General features: G+C 28.4%; 1 protein-coding gene across 1 annotated transcript; it reads left to right on the forward strand.

The window, feature by feature from the left end:
- Positions 1–1,832: 1,832 nt before the first annotated feature.
- LOC123266158 (BTB/POZ domain-containing protein At1g01640-like) lies at positions 1,833–10,983 on the forward strand. The gene is made up of 2 exons (XM_044730187.1): positions 1,833–1,979; positions 10,393–10,983. Exons 1-2 carry the CDS (start codon positions 1,833–1,835, stop codon positions 10,981–10,983), a joined length of 738 nt encoding a protein of 245 aa, XP_044586122.1.
- The last annotated feature ends 11,739 nt before the right edge of the window (positions 10,984–22,722 follow it).

Genomic DNA, 22,722 nt, shown 5'->3' on the forward strand with positions numbered 1-22,722 from the left:
AACAAGAAAAATTACTTTTTTTTACCAATTCTCAACTCAAACTTGTTTTTATTTTTATTTTTAATAAAGATTAATAAAATTTTTATTTTTGCTTACAGCACAGAAATTTATCTTCAGTCGATCAATTTCCAGCACGTTTTGGGATTCCCCTTACACACTTGAAATTGGTTTGCGCATGTCACGCATTTTATAACGCGTCGCATTCCGTAGAATTATCCCATAATAATCCCATAATAAAATTGAGATGAAATGTATGTGAAACCAATTTATTCGTAATGTGATTGGTTGAAAATATTCATTCTCATTCTGATTGGTTGAAAGTGAATATAATATACATAAACGACACATAAATATATCATGACCATAAATATGAGGCGCGCGCTTGCGCGCGCAAATTTGAATTCTAGTCCCATAATAAAATTGAGATGAAATGTATGTGAAACCAATTTATTCGTAATGTGATTGGTTGAAAATATTTATTCTCATTCTGATTGGTTGAAAGTGAATATAATATACATAAACGACATATAAATATATCATGACAATTAATATGAGGCGCGCGCTTGCGCGCGCAAATTCAATTCTAGTCCCATAATAAAATTGAGATGAAATGTATGTGAAACCAATTTATTCGTGTTGTGATTGGTCGAAAATAAATATTCTCATTCTGATTGGTTGAAAGTGAATATAATATACATAAACCGCACACAAATATATCATGACAATAAATATGAGGCGCGCGCTTGCGAGCGTAAATTAAATTCTAGTTCTAAATAAAAGACTGTGTCTTTACTTACATAAAATTTGTAAGATTCGAGTTGTAATTATAATTCTTTGTAAGTGTAATAAGTAATTGATTTTATATGTACATATAACATGTAATTATTTACTTAGATTGATAATTGAATAATTAATTTGTAATTTAATTTTAGGTTATTCGAATAAAAAAACTAATAATTTTATTTTTCAATTGCAGAAAAAAACACAGCAGCTGATTCTGAATAATTTTATTTGTGATAACACAATAATTATAATTTTTCATTTTAATTTGTCTGTATTTGGGTGAGTTATTGTTATTACTATTATTTAAGGTTAAGGATGTGCGAGCACTAAGGTTGATATAAAGGTTCGATTTTCTTTACATGCAATCTAAATTCTTAAAAATAAGTCCTGGAAATTTTATGACACTTAAATTAGTAGGTTCTTGATAATTTTTTATTTATTTTTTTTTTTTTTTCAAGTAAACTAAGTCTAGAAAATTGTTTTGAAGAAAATGAATTAATGATTTTTTAGTTTTTCAAATATGGAATTTTTTATTTATAAATTTGACTTGTCATAATTTATTTGTTAAAAACATTACAAAAATTATTAGATGTCTCTCAATTTCAGTGTCATAAAATTTTAATGGGAATAACTAGAATATTTAATGTATAAAACAAATAATCCGTCTGTTACTGCTTTCCCCTTATCTCTCAAGTCGACCTCTATCTCCACTATACTGTCTTGCTCGTACTCCCTTAAGTATATTAAAATAATATTTTATATTATTAATATATTTACTGAAGTAATTAATTAAATAATTTTTTTTATAGAAATAACTTCTTCCTATCACAATGAGCCTTGAAGAGATTAAATCCACGGGTTATGTAAAATTCTTCTGGACAGCTCAACTTATTACTTTGTCTAAAACAATTTATTCTGGTGATTTTGGAATTGAAAATCTGGAGAATGTTACTTTTAACATCGGGATGAAATTTCTAATCGGATTATCAAATAATTTTGGTTTATGGGTCAACAAATCAAGTTCAGAACCAGCTAGTGCTTTAATTAAGATGAAAGTTGGTTACACGCCATACCAGATTGATATTAATGATTGGAAGAGGTCTTGTTCTATTTCGGAATCTGTGACTTCTGCTGGAGCAGCAATATACCGAAATTTATGGGATTATAGCTATGGTGGTACTCATCATTACTACGAAATGAACATTACGTGCGAGATATTTTGGAAAAGTAAAATAAAAAGCACTCTTGACAACACTCTGTATCATGAAGTGCAAAAGTTCTACAACTCACAGGAACTCAGTGATGTTACAATCATTGTTGACAAAGTCAAAATTCCAGCGCATAAAGTTGTTTTAGCCGCTCACAGTGAAGTATTTGCAAAAATGATACAATCCGGAATGAAAGAAGCAATAAAAAACGAAATAACCATTAAAGGTCTCAGTCCAAAAATAATTCTGGAAATGCTCCATTATTGTTACAAGGGAGACATTAAGTCAACTGAAGATGCTGAAGTAGCGTTACAGATGCTTGAAGTCTCTGATATTTATCAAATTATCAAACTCAAGGATATTTGTGAGTCTACGTTGATAAACAATATGTCTACTGAAAATGTTCTCGACATAATTGACGCAGCTGATAATCATAACAAAGTTGAATTACGCGAGACTGCCATTAAATTTATCGTTCTTCATTGCAAAAAAGTGTTGGCTTCAAGTAACTTTAAAAAATTGTGTTTTAAAAAACCAGGCTTAATGTTCGAGCTAACGTGTGCTCTCGGAAACAAATAAAAAAAAATTATCAAGATTTTTTATTTTTAGTTTTTTTAAGTTCAAGTTGGAATTATTCATAAAATATGTTCTTTATATCATTAAAAAATTATATAAAAAATTCTCTACAAAACTTTATAATATTAAATTAAAATATTAAGACAACTTTATTAAAATTTACTTTTTTTATCAGTTTGCGCTCAAGTTATTCTATAATCATGTTTTTATCCTATATTATAAAATAGATGAAAGTCTTGAAGTTAGTCAAAGTTCGAAACTCGCAAAAAACGGGCCACGATTCATTATTGGTTGAAATTTAGGCGCGCGCGTAACGCGCTATTCAAATATCTAGTTTTACTTAAAATTAATATGAAGAAAATTAGGAAAACGGTTGACCCTGAAGGCCATCCCTGCAACTTCCCGCTAATTCCATACTTAGGCGCTTAAAATTGCACCAATGACGTTTTTGAGCTCTTCGAGCTCAAAAATACAATTTATGGGTTATTTTGAGCTCTCCGAGCTCAAAGAGATTGCTTTCCTATGCTTTAAAGCTCATCGAGCTCAAAAGTCTGATAGAGATTTGATAAGACACTACTTTTTGAATTTTTAAATCACAATAACTTTTGAATGAATAAACCGATTTTTACGCGGTTAAAAGCATTCGACGCAGTTTTTCAAGCCTCACAAAGAATCTTAAATTTTGAATTGATCGCGCTAGGAATTTTGGAGTTATTCCGAAAAAACACTTTTCAGTTTTCTTTCGTTCACGATATCTCTCGAACGAATCAACCGATTTTGACCGGACTGGTGACGATCGACGTGGTTATTTGAGGTTAAGAGCTAATTAGTTTTCGGAATTTAACCTTCAAGCCGTTTAAAAGTTATTCCAAAAAAACCACATTTGAAAAAATTTTTTTTTCAGTTTTTTGAAGATTTCTCAAAATCTATTGATCTGAATCGGTCCAAATAGTTTTCAAAATCTAAGTTTGGTCAAGCCCTTTTGAATGGCACCAACCGCGATGAAATCGGTCAAGCCGTTCAAAAGTTATAAGCGGTTCACATACTTTCACACACACACATACACACACATACATACATACATACAGACACCGTGACAACCTCGTGGGGATAGTCAGGGAAGCTTCCTGTGACCTTCAAACGTCGAGATCTGATGAAAACTCGATTTTTGCAAAACGGGGTGAAAACAATAACTTCCCGATTTTTGAAAATCTTCGATTTTCTTAGCGGAAAATTAAAAATAAATTATAAAAATTTATTAGTATAAATTAACATAATAAATATTTTGTATTTTTATAACATTCATAGAATAAAAAATGTTATTTTATAAAATTACCTCAACAAAAAAAAAATTATTTTTCTTACCAATCCTCGACTCAAACTTGTTTTTATTTTTTTAAATAAAAATTAATAAAATTTTTATTGTTGTTTACAACACAGAAATTTATCTTTAGTCGATCAATTTTTCTGCATGATTTGTGATTCCAAGTTCATAAGACGTCCTGTTTCTTCTCAAACCAGAACGATCATCACAAAAATAATTTAAAAGTACTCTTCGGGTCACTTAATGCTTGCCGTAAGATGGACGGTGTGGCTTAATGTATATAGAATACAAAGTAAAAAATTTTTCGTAAAATTTAACATAAAATTTTGTGTAGATGATTTTTTTACACAAAATTTATGTTAATTCTACACATACTGTTTGTATTGATGAAATCAACATAATTCTGTGTTAAAAGTAACACAAAAATATGTTAAAACTTTCATTGGCTGATTCTCGGATTTCTACACACTTAAATGTTATCCATAACACAAATAAAGTGTTGATTGTAACTTTTTCTTTGTGTTACTCAGATCAGCTGTCAAATATGTGAGTTTTACTAATAATTTAAATATATATATATTTTGTGATTAAAAAAAATACATGAGCAATTGAAAATAATAAATTAAAGGAAAAATGCACATGTAGAAAATTAAAAAAACTGTAAGTTTATTTTCTAATAATTTATTAATTTCAATTATTTATTTTTTTGTCTAATTCAAAAAAATAAATGAAAATTAAGTTAGCCGACATCTGAAAATTTTTACAATTTTTTTTAATGAAAAAATTAAAAAAAAAAATTTCACTTGTAGAAAATTTGAAGAATTATTCGTGTAATTTTTTTTAAGTATTTTTTAACTTGTAAATAATTTGTCAAAAAAAATCAACATGTCTGCTAGATTCATGATCATAAAATTTATAATTTTTCTTATTTTATTTATTTCCTCATAATTTAAAATTTATTCTATCTTCTAGATTCACACTAGAAAGGACATTAACCTTGTAATGAATTTTAAGGTTACAATTCTGTTATCGGATGTTTTAATATAAATTACCCTTTATTTACTTAGTTTTTAATTGCTATACACTACAATTGTATATTTATTAGCTGCATTTAAGTATTTTACGTAATGACACAAATCAAAATCCACCAAATTAAAATGACGTTGAGGCTATCACATTTACATGTCTATCTTGTGTGGCATACGTGACTATATATGAAGAATTCTTTAACATAAATTTTGTGTTGGTTGGCCAGTAACATTAAAAAAGTGTAGTTTTACTTTGAATTAACACTTGAGTGTGTTAAAAAATGGATGGATTGATCAATACAAACCGTTTGTGTAGAATTAACATAAATTTTATGTAAAAAAAACATCTACACAAAATTTTATGTTAAATTTTACGAAAATTTTTTTACTGTGTAAGCGAAAGGAAATTTAGTATAGACCGGATAGCTCAAATGGTAGAGTAGCCGACATGTCTTCGGAAGGTTCTGGGTTCGAATCCCAGTCCGAGCTATCAAATAATTTCTTCTCGCATATTCTATAAACTCACATTAAGATGATCCTCTCCACATTCCTTTCTCAATCCTTCCCTACCAATATCCTGTTACGTGAATGTGGAACGCTTCACGTAATAATTACCGTAACTCCTATTCTTTCCCGCTTCACAGCATAATTTATATTTATATTTGTAAAAAATGTGGAACGCTTCACGATTTTGTGTGTCATCCTTGAAGCGTAATTATTACGTAATCATTAAGTTAAGAGCGGTTGATAGTTGATTTTCAAACGAGTTTTGCTCATGAATAAAATAAAATTTTGAAAAAAAACGCTTCGCTCTTCGATAGATAATTACTTATCTATCGAAGAGCGAAGCGCTTTTTTAGAAAATTTTCATTTATTTATGCATAAAATGCGTTTTAAAATTCCATTAGTTGTACAAGTATGACAGAGATACTTTCGTTTGTCCAATAGAGGGCGAAAGAGAGAAAAAATGTAAATCCTTTTTTTAAATTTAATATTTTCAATGCCCTTAGAATTTTGTAAAAGAGATAATGAGTTTATTAGGCACAAAAGTTAATCCTGTAATGTAATTTTAATGACACTGTAGTTGAGTCTTTTCAATAATAAGTCATATACAAAAAAGAGATTAAAGAATAAATAAAATAGCAAAATAGTTATTAAACCTTTCTACAAAAATTAGTTCAGGTTAAAATTTAAATTAATAAATTAAGATTTTAAGAATAAATTAAATATTAAATAATTGATATTTAATTATCAACAATAAAATTTATGAGGAAAATAAATCAAAATAGGTTCATAGACAATAATTAATATTTTTAACAAATTAAATGTTAAATTAATGTAATAATTTATAAATAAATAACAAATAATTTATAGAAATAATTAAAAATATTAAACGCTAAAATTAGAAAATTATATCATTTAAAAAAATATTTTTGTGAGGAATAAGTAAAATTATTATTATTATTATTATTATTATTATTATTATTATTATTATTATATTTGAAAACGTGTAAGTGCGAAAACACGTGGTCGAAAATATTTTTAAAGTTTCTTAGTTTAAAAATCTTTATTTGATATTTATAATTGACAAGTTACAATTTTATTGTACATTGTATGCACACTGATAGAAGGATTTATTTGTATTAAATAATATTTGTTAATAGTTAATAAATCATTTATTAAAGACCACTTTTTAGTATCAAACAAATATTTCTTAGTATTTAAAATGATTTGTTTGTATTTAATAAATCTGATATTCATTTATTAAATATTAATAAATCTTTTTAAATACTAAGAAATATTTGTTAAGGACTAAAAAGTGGGCTCTAATAAATGATTTGTTAAATATTAACAACTATTTTTAACTATAAACAAATCCTTCTATCAGTGCAATATTTATAATTAATTTTGGTTTCCGTTTGTGCAACATAACCCACTGGATAATAGATTTATTTATATTATAATATAATTAAGTAGTTTGACTAGAAGGTAGACTGTTTTATTTACGGAAAAAGAAAGATAAAAAAAAAACCCTATGTAATGTTTGTCTTAAATATTTTTCAAATTTCCGGACGCATGTAAAAATGGAGGGCTGTGAGGCCCACGTTAACGTAGAGGGGACAGTTTCCCCAACAGTTTTCTTGAGAGAAGGGGAAACGGTACCCCGAAAACTGGGTCCTAATTGGACGGAATTTTCCCCACCAATTTTCAAGGCTGGTCTACCCTAAATTCTATAAAAGGGCTGTTTTTGCATGAATTTGCTCACTCGTGTGTAATCAGTCTTAGTGATCATCACGCATAATTTCAAATCGATTTTTGTTCAATTAACAAGTTTGCTAACTATCCTATATAATTAAAATCAATGTTTTTTATGTTCAATTTCAATACCAATTATTAACAAGTGTAATAAAACAACGAAAATTTTGATTTAATAAATTTAAGAATCAAGATAAAAATAAAATTGTAAAATTCAAATTATCTACTGAAACAACAATTAAGGTAACAATTTATTTTATTATTGTAATTTTTGTTAATATCTCACGTGTAAGTTCACCTAAAATTCAAATATTCAATTTATCAACAGACTCGATAGAGTCTGGCGCCAAGTTCCGTTCTCAAGCCAGACTACCGAGTGTGTATATACCGTAAGTAGAACGGTTTTTTGAGGTTACAAATTTTTTTTCAAGTTTATTTTGATTTTTTTTTATATGATATTTTATAATAGTAGTTCATGCTTTTTATAACGCGTATTACTTGATTATTATCAATTATCTTTATAATTTCTATTTAAAATTATTAAAAATAATCAGCACAAACTATAGCGACCCAGATTTTTAGATTTTAACTTTTTTCTTATGTAAAAAGCGGACGGCCAGAGACTAAATAATATAAAGATGCATGCTAATCTTATATTAGATGGAAAACTACAGTGAAAAATAGTATATTACACCCCTTGGGAAGGAAAATAAGAAATGCCTCAGATCACGTGTTTGTTGACCTCGGCTTCGCCTCGGCCGACAATTACATGTGATCTGAGGTTTTCTTTTTTACTTCCCAAGGGCTGTATAATATTTTTTTGTCCGAAGAAGAAGGAAAGCGGCAACTTCATTTAGCGCAGTGAGACCAAAGTTGCCACTTTCCGCCCAAAGGGCAAAAAAAGATATTTGACAGCTTGTAATTACACACGCCAGGCGGCGCAAGAATAACTTTTACATGAACTATAGCTCAAAGGGGATAGTTTGCCACCGGAAATGTATTAAATTAAAATTGTCAATTTTTATTATAATTACAAAAAATACTGAAATCCGAACAAAAACAGTTTCACTGTAAAAAAATCACGCCAAGTCCACGTTCATAAGACTATTAAGAAATAAAAAATTTTATTTCTTTACAAAAAGATATAAAATAAAAAATTAAAAAATCCAAGTAACCGATATGGTTGTATATGATTTTCGGAAATTAAAAAAAATTTTGTTGTAAATTTAAAAATTAAAAGAAACAATTTTGGAACGTACTTAGTGTGCGTCATTGTGTACTTCAATTTTTTTTAAAAGTCCTAGTAGATAGATTTTAGGAATTTCATAAAAAGTGAAATTTTTCGTAACCACGCACACTAAATACGTTCCAAAATTGTTTCTTTTAATTTTTAAATTTACAACAAAATTTTTTTTAATTTCCGAAAATCATATACAACCATATCGGTTACTTGGGTTTTTTAATTTTTTATTTTATATCTTTTTGTAAAGAAATAAAATTTTTTTTTTTTAATAGTCTTATGAACGTGGACTTGGCGTGATTTTTTTTACAGTGAAATTGTTTTTGTTCGGATTTTAACTACAATTAAACTCTTGCTTATTTTCTTCATAATATAAATTACAACTCATAAAAACGAGTAATTTTAATAATATTGTTTGTGGATTTACCGCTATATGCTGATACATTTTTTCATTTTTTGCATGAAAATATGAATATCAAAAGAAAATAAATGAATAAAAAAAAAAAACTTTAAGCCCTCGCGGTTTTGAAATACCGTAAATTTTCGGTAATAATGCGTTTACTGTAAATTTACCGTTATAATTCTGAAATAATACGGTATTTCTGTGGTCATTTTGGCCAGTTTTTTACTATAGTTATACAGCATTTCTACCGTACTTTTGCTGCAAAGTTAAGAAATAATACTATAAAATTACTGTAAAACTCTAGAACTTTTACCATAAAAAATCTATGTATTAACTATAATATCATTATAATTTTACAATAATAAAATCGTATTTCTACGGTAAAAATACTAAAAATATACTGTAATTTTACCGCATTTATACTGATATAATTAAAGATATAATGCTTTCTACCGTAAGATGGACGGTTGTGTTTATTACTCGGTGAGTCTTATTAGGTGACTGAGTAAATAGATATGAATAGTGTCTCTGATAGCTCAACTGGTAGAGCCTGCGGCGCGTAACTAAATGATCTGGGTTCGAATCCCGGTCTAGACTAAAAAAAATGATTAATAATAATAATAATCGAGAAATTAGTTTATCAACCTCTTAAAAATTATTCATGATAATTTATAATATTATAAAAAAAAATTTTAAGCTATTGAAAAATAGTAGTAAAGCAGCATATTTTTGGTATTTTGCCGGTAATAGAAAGTAGGGATCTTCTTTTCCGGTTTTTTGCTGCAATAGTGCCGCAGATATACAGTAAATATGCGGTATATTTACGGTTTAAATGCTGTAAATATACCGTAATTTTTCTATTGTGTTGCCATAAATATTCTGAATTTATTTCGTAATTTTTTCATAATAATTCGAAAAAAAAACTGGCTAAAATAACTGAAGTATTACGGTAAAAATACAGCATTTATATCGTATAAATACCGAATCTTTACGGCATTTCCAAAACCGTGAGGGAGGTAAAATTAAATTTATAAATGATCTTAAAAAAAATTAATTAATTAATTAAAAATTTTCTTTACAAATTAGTAAAATATAAACTTTTAATAATAAATTAGGGCTAAATTAAAATGAATTAGAGAAATTTAAAAATGCACCTAAAGTAATCAATCAAATAATTTTTGTTACAGAAATAACGTCTTCCTATAACAATGAGTCTAGAAGAAAATAAATCCACGGGTTATGTAAAATTCGTCTGGTCACCTAGATTTAGTCCTTTTCCCGAAACAATTTATTCTGATTATTTTAAAATTGACAATCTAGAGAATGTTATTTTCAACATTGGGTTGAAATTTGAACCTGGATTAATAAATTTTTTAACTTTATGGGTGAAAAAATCGAGTTCAGAAGTAAGTAGTGCTTTAATCAAGGTGATGTTTGGTAATATTGAGGCGAAAGTTGAAACTAATGATTGGAAAGATTTGTGTTTTGTTCCAAAAAATCTGGCTATTCCCGGAACAGTAAAAACCCGAAAACCATATGATCAGGTACGTCGTCAATCGTATTATTTTTTCGAAGTCACCATTACGTGTGAGATATTTTGGAGGAGTAAAATAAAAAGAAATCTTGACATCAATTTGTATAATGAGGTGCAGAAATTTTACAACTCAGAAGAACTCAGTGATGTTACAATCATTGTTGACAAGTTCGAAATTCCAGCACATAAAGTCATTTTAGCCGCTCAAAGTGAAGTATTTGCAAAAATGCTGCAATCCGGAATGAAGGAAGCAATGAAAAACGAAATAAATATTAAAGGTCTTGATCTAGAAATAATTCTGGAAATGCTGCATTATTGTTACAAGGGAGAGACTAAGGCAAGTGAAGATACGAAAGTAGCGTTGCAGATGCTTGAAGTCGCTGATATTTATCAAATTATCAAACTCAACGATATTTGTGAGCGTACATTGATAAACAATATGTCTACTGAAAATGTTCTCGACATAATTGACGCAGCTGATGATCATAACGCATTTGATTTACGCAAGAGTGCCATTAATTTGATCGTTCTTCACAGCAAAAAAGTGGTGGCTTCAAAAAAATTTCAGAAATTGTGTTATAAAAAACCAGAATTGATGTTCGAGCTAACGTATGCTTTTGGGAACAAATAAAAAAAAGTTATAAAAATTTTCTATTTTTAGTTTTATAAGTTCAAGTTTAAATTATTCATAAAATATGTTCATTACACTGATAAAAGGATTTGTTTTAATTTAATAAGCTTTATTAACTGTTAATAAATGATTTTTTAACATCATCGGATTTAATAAATATTTATTAAATGTTAATAAATATTTGTTAACAGTTAACAAATAATTTATTAAGTATAATTCATTTACTGTTGTAACGTCCACGTTTTCAAAAGTATAAATATCTAATTTGTCCCCGGCTCGAAATTTGCTCGCCGGAGTCCAGGGTCATAAACGGGGATTACATTATCAATAACAAAATATAAACAAAACCCTTCATTTTTAAATAAATCAAAAAAAGGAAACCTCTTTATTGGCCTGATCATATTAATACACGATATAAACAATATAAGCAAATTAAACAATATAAACAATACATTAGAACAACAAATATCAAAAGCTTAAGTGATAATATGTACAAACTTGATGTCAAATTTAACAATAATCGGACATATCGTTTCTTTTCCCGTTTTCTGTGCCACCTGGTGGCTAAACTCTGTCTACTATCTTTACAAAGTGGTAATCCTACCGATGGATACACCCTCAGTCGCGGCCCTACTTACCCCTAATCCCGTTTGGGTGCTTGGAAAGTAACCCTTTCCGGCTACGCGGTGGCCAAATTTCCCCCACATGGTCAAGAATAAGCTCTTTACCGTAAGATGGACGGTGGCGTTGTTTGCTCGGTGGGTCTTATATACGTGACTAAATAAAGTAGTCAGTACTTGTCTCGGATAGCTTAACTGGTAGAGCCCTTGGCGCGTAATCGAGAGATCTGGGTTCGATTCCCACACGCATAAAAATGATTTTGTTGAAATAACAAAAGACGGGATAACTAAAAAATATGTTCTGGTAACAAATGAGTTTAGTTATAGTAACAAATCCATTAATCGCATTAACAAAATGTTTCAAGTTGTACTAACAAACCAGTCTGTTAAATCACCAAATCAATTTGTTGTCCTAACGAAATCATTTTATTGCAATAACAAAACTAATTTGTTGCTAAAAAATTTTCCAAATCAGATATCACTGATTATAGCATATTTTTAAATTATGGATTCTTATAAAATTTAATGTAACATTTAATGTAAATTTATTTGTTATTTTAATAGAATAATTTTGCTGTTTCAACGAAAAAATTTGTTATACTAACTGAATTATTTGGTCGAATCTACTTAAAGATTTTGCTATAGTAACCAAATTGTTTTGTTGTTATAACATATTAATAAATTGCTATAACCTAAATTTTGTTATTTTAACATATAATTTGTTATCCCTATGTTAACAAATGCATTTGTTACTAGAACATATCTTAAGTTATTTTAACAAAATTTTTTTCTGCGTGCAGTCTGGGCTGTCTGATTATTTTTTCAATTATGGAAAAATTCCCACTGAGTAGGTCCCCCCTTTCCCCTATCCGTTCTTTCCCAACTCACTTAAAATTTGCTTTAATATGGCTCTTTACCGTAAGATGGAGAGTGGCGTTGTTTGCTCGGTGGGTCTTATATACGTGACTGAATAAAGTAGTCAGAACTTGTCTCGGATAGCTTAACTGGTAGAGCCCTTGGCGCGTAACCGAGAGATCTGGGTTCGATTCCCAGTCTGGGCTGTCTGATTATTTTTTCAATTACGGAAAAATTCCCACTGAGTAGATCCCCCTCTTTCCCCTATCCGTTCTCTCCCAACTCCCTTAAAATTTGCTTTAATATGCTTTAATAATAGAAAGTCAGCACTTTCATCCGGTCGGTTCACGATACTTACCTGGGCCTTGGTCAGACTCCAGGTAGAGTATCATCCTCTGGAATTACTTGGTGAAGAGTATTCGACCGAGTAATTCTCCCGAGAAAGAATTGCTTGCTTTATCGAGCCAAATTTTGGCGTTTATCATTTTTCCCCCAACTCTTTTGTAACAAACCGGAAGGGTCGTTTTAGACACCTGTCCGGTGTCCGCGAACTAGCATTCAAAAATAAATATTTATTATTTTAATCACAATTTCTTTCATTGTATATCCATTCGTAGATTTTCCATACTAAATTGTCCTTGGGACTTATAAAATCTTCGCTTACCTAATTTATTTCTTACAAAAATAATAATCGTCATTTCTTTCATTTTATATCCATTCGTTGATTTTCCATACTAAATTGTCCTCGGGACTTAGAATAATTTTGCCAGTCTTTTAATTTCTTTTACAATTTAATCATACCTTCGGTAATAATAATATAAAATTACAAAAATTAAATAATAATCGCCGCACTAATAACAATAATTGTTACTATTAATTTTCAAATAATTAACTAAAATACTCAAATACAAAAAGTAAAATCTGCGTCATACTGTTAATAAATATTTATTAATGGTTAATGAATATTTGCTAACTGTTAACAAATATTTATTTAAAATAAAAAGCAAAAATAGCAATTTTCTTTTGACACCTTTTATAACTCTATAGCTGGAATACATGATAATAATTAAAATCACTAAATAAATTAACGTTTTTAATATTTAAGGTATTACCCTTGCGACTTCCGTCGTCAAAAGTTTATGCTAGAGTGTACGGTACACATACCGAATAGTCATTATTGACAAGCCTAAAACTTTTTGCTGTTTATGTACTTATTTCAGCCAATCACGAACGAGAAACTGATCGTTTGAAAAGTCTGGCAACACTGCGTGAGCATTAACATATTTTATAGTGGTTATACTGTAGTGTTTTGGACTAGCTGTAGACTAACCTCTGTTTTGATACATGCGTTTATTTATTTATTTACATACATTTATTTGGAAATATAGTAACAATGTCTGAAAAATCGACTTATAAAAGACGATTCATAAAAAAAGTCCTTGAAAAACGACAGAAATCTCTAGCACATATGCAAATAACTATACAAATAACAAATAGAAAAAAAAATAATTGTCAATATTGTTTTGTTTTTCAGAAAAATAAGTAATTAAATTTTTGTGTTTATATGTATTAACTAATTTTAAATTTAAGTATTTTTATTATTTCATCTGACTATTATTTTTATAACTTATGAAAGATTAATATATATTATTATATTAAAATTGTTAACTTTTTGAATTTTTAATAAATATAAAAAAATTAAAATTAATTCAGCCGACATTTAAAAATTTTTATAAATTTTTTTATTGAAAAAATGATTACAAAAATAAAAAAAATTTCACTTGAAAACTTCAAAAACTGTAAATACAATATAAACAAAAATTTTTTTTTTCTTATTTAAATATTAAAAAACTAAATAAAAAATTAAAAATGTCGGCTGACTTTCGTATATTAAAAAAATACTCATTTTCATAGAATAATCATAGTTATTTTTTAAATAAATAAAATTAATAACTATAATATTACACCTAACGTAAATTAAACTTTTCAAATTTGTCAGCGCATGCGCATCTCATACTTCTTTCGCGGCTCACAAAACTTGCGCTGTTGCCACAGCTTTATTAACGTATCCCCTCCTCGGTTAAAGTCTGGTAAATTTTTCATTACTTATTAATAAATATCTCTGAAACTGTGTGGTAATTATCAATTAATTTTTTTTTTTTAAATTGTTAAGTTGTTAGTTAACGTTACTCTAGTTTTTTAAAAAGATCCTAAGAAAAGTTTCTAAGATATAAAAATGTTTGTAGGTAAATTTTTCGATATCCCGTATACTGTAATGTATAAGAGCGTTCAAAACTCAAACTTTGAAATTAAATATCTCGGAAACTAGATGGTCAAAAATTCTCAAATTGCGCCAATCGACGCAGAATTATATGAACATTAATCTGCCAAAATTAAAAAAAAATCCTAAGAAAACGACTTTGGCGAGGGTACTACCTTAAAAATATAAAAAATAATTATGAGCTGTGATAGAATTCAGAATTTTATAATAATTGTAATATAATTAATACAAATAATTTATAAAGATGATTTTTGTTTATAAGCAATCTTCATATCATATGACATTGCAAGCCAAACAAATTCACTCAACAAAATATCTATCAACTGTTAATAAATATTTGTCAACTATTAATGAATACTTATTAACCATTAATAAATGTACTTTTCTCCCAAATAAATATTTATTGAATGTTAAAAAATATTTATTAAAATTTAATAAATTAAATAATTTTCGTCAAATAAATTAAATTATTAGTAGTTGATAAATCCTTCTATCAGTGTATATCACTAAAAATGTATATAAAAAAGAGTTTGCAAAATTTTACAATATTTAATTCAAATATTGAGTTTGTTGTATTCTTATAAAATTCATTGAAAAAAAATAAAAATATTTTTTAAAATCGTAAAAACTCATTAATTATACTTACAACAAAATCTCAGTTAGGACAACAAGATTATAAGTAAGTGATTCTTGAAATGCTGCATTGTTACAAGCTCAAGAAAATTTATATGTTGCCCTTGAAGAGCAAGATGTCGATTGGTAATGTTTTTAAAATAATTGACGCTGTTTTTTAAAAAACAACTAATGCTTAAAATTGTTCACTCTCGGCGATAAGTAAAATTAAAATTCACTTTTTTTATATAAGTTTGCGCTCAAGTTATTCTATAATTACGTTTTTATTTTACTTAAAATTAATATGACGAAAATAAATGATAAAGATTTATTAGTATAAATTAAAATAATAGTAAATTAAAGTAGTAAATGGCGTGCCTCAGGGCAGTGTACTTGGCCCTTTACTATTTTCAATATATGTTACTGATCTCACAAATCAGCTCAACTGTCAACATCTGCTTTATGCTGATGATTTAGTCATTTATACTTCCTGTCATGTTTCTCAAGTTAATGAGTATGTTGCTATCCTAAATAATGAAGTAAAAAAGATTGAAACGTGGTGTAAATTGAATTGTTTAAAGTTAAATGCTACGAAAACAAAAGCTTCCATATTTGGTAGTAGAGTGAAAATAAATTGTAATGAATGTAAATATGCGAATAATATTGTTGTCAATGATTGTGTCATTCAATACGAAAGGGTTATAAAATATTTAGGTGTGATGATCGACGATACTCTGTCATGGGAAAATCAAGTAGTTAGTATATGCTGTCGTACAATGAGGGTACTTGCTCAGTTAAAAATTAATAATGAAATCTTTAATGAACAGCTGAGAATAAAACTTGTAACTACTTTGATCTTTCCGATATTTGATTACTGTTGTGCTGCCTACACAAATATTTCGAAAAACTACAAATCAAAATGCAGCGTAAAATGAACTCTTGTGTTAGATATATTTTTAAAGTATCTAGGCTGGAGCATGTCACGCCATATTATGCAAGATTAGGTGGTTAAAACTTGATATCAGGAGAGATTATTTTATAGCTTGTCTTTTTTATAAAGAAATTGTGCTAAATTATCAGCAATTATTTAGGTATAAACTAGAGTTTTTGCCAGTTGCATTGCGGAGAGGAGATGTAAGAAATGATATTCTTAGATTACCTAGATCAAATTGTTGTATGTATGAGCGTTCATTTCTTATTCATGGCATACGTGTCTGGAATTCTTTGCCAGCAAATATTACTACGATAACCAATTTTGAAGAATTTCGCAATGCGTGCTTTAATTACTATACTGAGATTAGAAATTAACAAAATAATAAAACTGATAATATTGTATTGATTATTGCAGCATTTAGCTCTATACATAATTAACTCTGAATTTAATTAATTATTTATCATTGGCTATTAACTATTAACTATTGTCTGAAAAATATATAATATGTTTGCTATTATATTTTTCCCCACTTTAAGCACTGTATTTAATGTACACTAAATGTTAAAATTATGTAAAATTGATGGTCTTGAGGGAGTATTGACTCCAAGATCAAATAAAACTTATTTATCTATCTATCTATCTATCTAATAAATATTTTGTATTTTTATAACATTCATAGAATAAAAAATATTATTTTATAAAATTCCCTCTACAAAAAAAAAATTATTTTTCTTTGCAATCCTTATCTCCAACTTGTTTTTATTTTTTTTAATATAAATTAATAAAATTTTTATTTTTGTTTACAACAAAGAAATTTATCTTTAGTCGATCAATTTTTCTGCATGCATGTTTTAGGATCATCATAAAAATAATTTAAAAGTACTTTTCGGGTCACTTAAATTTAATATTTTAAATGCCCTTCGAATTTTGTAAAAGAGATAATGAGTTTATTAGGAACAAAAGTGAATCCTGTAATGATATTTTAATGACACTGTAGCCTTTTTTAATAATAGGTCATATACAAAGAGAGATTAAAGAAATTGAATAATAAAATAGTTATTAAACCTTTCTACAAAAATAAGTTCAGGTTAAAATTTAAATTAATATTTAAAAAATAACATAATTATTAAATAATTGATATTTAATAATCAACAGTAAAATTTATGTTAGGACAATACATCAAAATAGGTTCATAGACAATAATTAATATTTTTAACAAATTAAATGTTAAATTGAAGTAATAATCTATAAATAAAGAACAACTAATTTATATAGAAATCCGAACAAAAACAGTTTCACTGTAAAAAAATTGCGCCAAGTCCACGTTCATAAGACTATTAAAAAAAAATATTTTATTTCTTTATAAAAAGATATAAAATAAAAAATTAAAAAATTAGGAAAACGGTTGACCCTGAAGGCCATCCCTGCAACTTCCCGCTAATTCCATACTTAGGCGCTTAAAACTGCACCAATGACGTTTTTGAGCTCTTCGAGCTTAAAAATAAAATTTAGGGGTTATTTTGAGCTCTCCGAGCTCAAAGATATTGCTTTCCTATGCTTTTGAGCTCAAAAGTCTGATAGAGATTTGATAAGACACTATTTTTTGAATTTTTAAACCGCAATAACTTTTGAATGAATAAACCGATTTTCACGCGGTTGGCAGCATTCGACGCAGTTTTTCAAGCCTCACAAAGAATCTTAAATTTTGAATTGATCGCGCTAAGAATTTTGGAGTTATTCCGAAAAAACACTTTTTTCGGTTTTCTTTCGTTCACGATATCTCTCGAACGAATCAACCGATTTTGACCGGACTGGTGGCGATCAACGTGATTTGTCAAGGTTAAGAGCTGATTAGTTTTTGGAATTGAACCATAAAGCCGTTTAAAAGTTATTCCAAAAAAACCACATTTGAAAAAAATTTTTTTTTCAGTTTTTAAAGATTTCTCAAAATCTATTGATCTGAATCGGTCCAAATAGTTTTCAAAATCTAAGTTTGGTCAAGCCCTTTCAAATGGCACCAACCGCGATGAAATCGGTCAAGCCGTTCAAAAGTTATAAGCGGTTCACATACTTTCACACACACACACACATTGTGTCTGGCACTCTTTGTATATGGCAATAATAACTATTATTATTAGGTGACGGAATGGTAGTTACGGACAATGTCTCGGATAGCTTAACTGGTAGAGCCTTTGGCGCGTAACCAAATGATCCGGGTTCGAGTCCCGGTCTGGGCTGTCTGAATTATTTTTTCGGTTACCGAAAAATTCCTACTGAGTACGGTCCCTCCTTCCCCTTTATCCTTTATTTCCCCAGTTCCCAAATTTGTCTTTAATGACAAATTTAGCTATAAATTATGCCACACACACATACAGACACCGTGACAACCTTGCGGGGATGGTCAGAAAAGCTTCCTGTGACCTTCAAACGTCGAGATCTGATGAAAACTCGATTTTTGCAAAACGGGGTGAAAACAATAACTTCCCGATTTTTGAAAATCTTTGATTTTCTCAGCGGGAAGTCAAAAATCAAGTACTTTATAATAATAATTTTAAATTATTATTGATTATATTTTAATTTTTATTAAATAAATTTGTTTCAAAAAGTTATTTTTAAAAGATTGATTTTTTTCAATTTTCGCATGTCATTTTTTGCCATAATTTATTTGTGAAAAAAAATTATTATATATCAGCTAAATAAATTTCCATAAATTATTATTATTATTATAAAAAGCAAAATTAATTATTAAATTTGCATGTTTGTTACCGTCTAGAATTTAAAAACGCACCCGCTAATAAAAATGGAGTTGACCCATCAACAATTTTGCATAACTGTCTTGGAAAAATTCTGAGCAAAGTAATATTCGGAGTAATTTATGAAGAAGACGACAAAACCTAGAAGCGGTTGAGTGGCTTGAATAAAAAAGAAAAATATCTTATCTATGCAAGTGCATTGGATGTTTTTCCTTTTATGAAGTACTTGCCAGAATACACAAGTTCGTTGAAATCACTCGTTAATATTAAATTGAAAACTCACGAGTATTACCGCAAATTGTTAGACCAGCATGAAAATAATATTAAAATGACGATAATTACAGCAGCGATAGTATTCTTGCGGCTTTTTACGCTGAAATGACAAACAGAAAGATAAATGACAATGTTGAGTCCTTTAGTTAACAGCAGTGATGTCATTTACTAGGAGAACTTTTTGAAAGTGGATTAGAATCGATCTTACCGGCAATACGATGGATTTTACTCTACCTGGCGATGATGTTAGAACAACAGGTATGTTTTTAAAATTTTTAACTTCCCGCTAAGAAAATCGAAGATTTTCAAAAATCGGGAAGTTATTGTTTTCACCCCGTTTTGCAAAAATCGAGTTTTCATCAGATCTCGACGTTTGAAGGTCACAGGAAGCTTCCCTGACTATCCCTGCGAGGTTGTCACGGTGTCTGTATGTGTGTGTGTGTGTGTGTGTGTGTGTGTGTGTGTGTGTGTGAAAGTATGTGAACCGCTTATAACTTTTGAACGGCTTGACCGATTTCATCGCGGTTGGTGCCATTCGAAAGGGCTTGACCAAACTTAGATTTTGAAAACTATTTGGACCGATTCAGATCAATAGATTTTGAGAAATCTTCAAAAAACTGAAAAAAAAATTTTTTTCAAATGTGGTTTTTTTGGAATAACTTTTAAACGGCTTGAAGGTTCAATTCCAAAAGCTAAGTAGCTCTTAACCTCAAAAAACCACGTCGATCGCCACCAGTCCGGTCAAAATCGGTTGATTCGTTCGAGAGATATCGTGAACGAAAGAAAACCGAAAAAAGTGTTTTTTCGGAATAACTCCAAAATTCTTAGCGCGATCAATTCAAAATTTGAGATTCTTTGTGAGGCTTGAAAAACTGCGTCGAATGCTTTTAACCGCGTAAAAATCGGTTTATTCATTCACAAGTTATTGCGGTTTTAAAATTCAAAAAATAGTGTCTTATCAAATCTCTACCAGACTTTTGAGCTCGAAGTGCTTTAAAGCATAGAAAAGCAATCTCTTTGAGCTCGGAGAGCTCAAAATAACCCATAAATTGTATTTTTGAGCTCGAAGAGCTCAAAAACGTCATTGGTGCAATTTTAAGCGCCTAAGTATGGAATTAGCGGGAAGTTGCAGGGATGGCCTTCAGGGTTAACCGTTTTCCTAATTTTTTTTAAATCTTCCAATTAGTCATGCTCATGTTAATCAAGACAGCTGACAATTGTCAATTTATTTATTAAAAAAAAATTTTTTTTTTTTAATTTCCACTAATTTTTTTAATTTCCCGCTAAGAAAATTGAAAATTTTCAAAAATAGGTAAGTTATTGTTTTCACCCCGTTTTTCGAAAATCGAGTTTTCATCAGATCTCGACGTTTTGAGGTCCTAGGAAGCTTCCCTGACTAATCCCGCGATGCTGTCCGTGCGGCTGTGTGTGTGTGTGTGTGTGTGTGTGTGTGTGTGTGTGTGTGTGTGTGTGTGCGTGTGTATGTAAACCTCTTATAACTTTTGAATGGTTCGGCCGATCGGATCGAAATAGGTGGCGATCCAAAGAGTATCATTGCCATTAAATTTCGTAGAAATTTGAATCGATTCGGTTTGCTAGATTTTGAGAAATCTCAAAAATAAAATTTTCAGAAAATCGTTTTCTTGGAATAACTTCTAAACGGATTTATCGATCAATTCCAAAAACTAATCAGCTCTTAAGCTTAAAAAACCACGCCGATTGCCACCAGTCCCATCAAAATCGTTTGATTCGTTCGAGAGTTATCGAAAACGAAATATTTCGAAAAAAGTCTTTTTTTCACATAACTTCGAGATTTCTTTTTGGATCATTTTTGACGAAATGGAATAATTATTAGAGCCCAAAAAATCACGTTGATCGCCACCAAGAACGTGAAAATTAGTTGATTGGTTCGTAAGTTATCATTGTCGAAAAAATTTGGAAAAAGTGAATTTTTCAAATTTCACCAAGATTTTCGGTTCGATCAGTTTGTATTCAAAAGTATATCATAGATTCTGAAAAAGTGCGTGGAATTCTGACAACCGCGTGAAAAAATTCATTTCTAGAATGATTATCTTTCTTTTAATTGGAAAAATTCTTAAAGAATTTAAAATTTCTGTTCCTAATAATCAGTATGTTAGCTTAAAAGGTATTCGTGAAAGATTTCTTGTCCCATGTGATTATAAACTTATTTTTGTACCTCGGTGATAAAATTTTATGATAAAATTGATTACATAAATTAATTATAATTTTAGTTTATTATTTTTACTTATAAATTAAAAAAATTAAAAATAATTTTAAATTTAATAAATTAGTTATAATTTTATTTTATTATTTTTATTTATAAATTACAAAAATTAAAAATAATTTTAAATGAAATAAATTAATTATAATTTTATTTTATTATCTCTACTTATAAATTACAAAAATTAAAAGTAGTTTTGATTGAATAAATTAATTATAATTTTATTTTATTATTTTTACTTATAAATTACAGAAAATAAAAGTAGTTTTGATTAAAATAAAGTTAGAAATAAAAAAACAATTTTAATTATTATAAATATTTTAAAATATACTTTTTAATTTTTATCATAAAAAATTGAGACACTGATAACTGATAATTTTTTTATTATAGCAATAAAATTAGTATGAAACAAATTTAATTAAAAAATTTCACATGTAAAAATTAATAAAAAATTATCAATGGAAATTTTCCAAGCATTTTTATATTTATGTTATTAAAAAAATAAGGTAAATTTTGTGTCCAAGATAGTCATATGATAAATCGGTTTTTTGGTGAAGTTTAGTGTCATTGCAAAGGTCTTAATTTGACAAATATCTTGTGAACTATTGACATTTTTAAAGATATAAGCTCACCTTGACAATACACTCATCAAGACCTTTCATTTGAATGCCCACATCAATTTTTCATATATTTTATATTTCACAAATACCATATATATAAAATATATAAAAAATGCCATGTGGGTACTTAAATGAAAGGTCTCGATGAGTGTAACATCGAAATGATTTTATATCTTAAAAAATGTCAATAATTAAGAAACGACATTGTATTTTGTGAACTATTGATATTTTTCAAGATATAAGACCATCCCGAAATTTCACTTATCGAGACTTTTCATTTGAGTACCCACATCAATTTTCATATATTTATATATATTATATATATATATATATATGTATATATGAAAAATATATCAAAAATGCATGTGGGTACTCAAATGAGAGCTCTTAACGTGTATAACACCAGTATGAGCTTATATCTTTAAAAACGTCAATATTTAAGAAAGTACAGTGCAATTTAACAAGTATCTTATGAACTATTGACATATTTAAAGATATAAGCTCACCCCGAGATACCCTCATTGAAACCTTTAATTCTGAGTACCAACA

Source organism: Cotesia glomerata, linkage group LG5, assembly GCF_020080835.1.
Source record: "Cotesia glomerata isolate CgM1 linkage group LG5, MPM_Cglom_v2.3, whole genome shotgun sequence".
In the NCBI taxonomy this organism is placed as follows: domain Eukaryota; kingdom Metazoa; phylum Arthropoda; class Insecta; order Hymenoptera; family Braconidae; genus Cotesia; species Cotesia glomerata.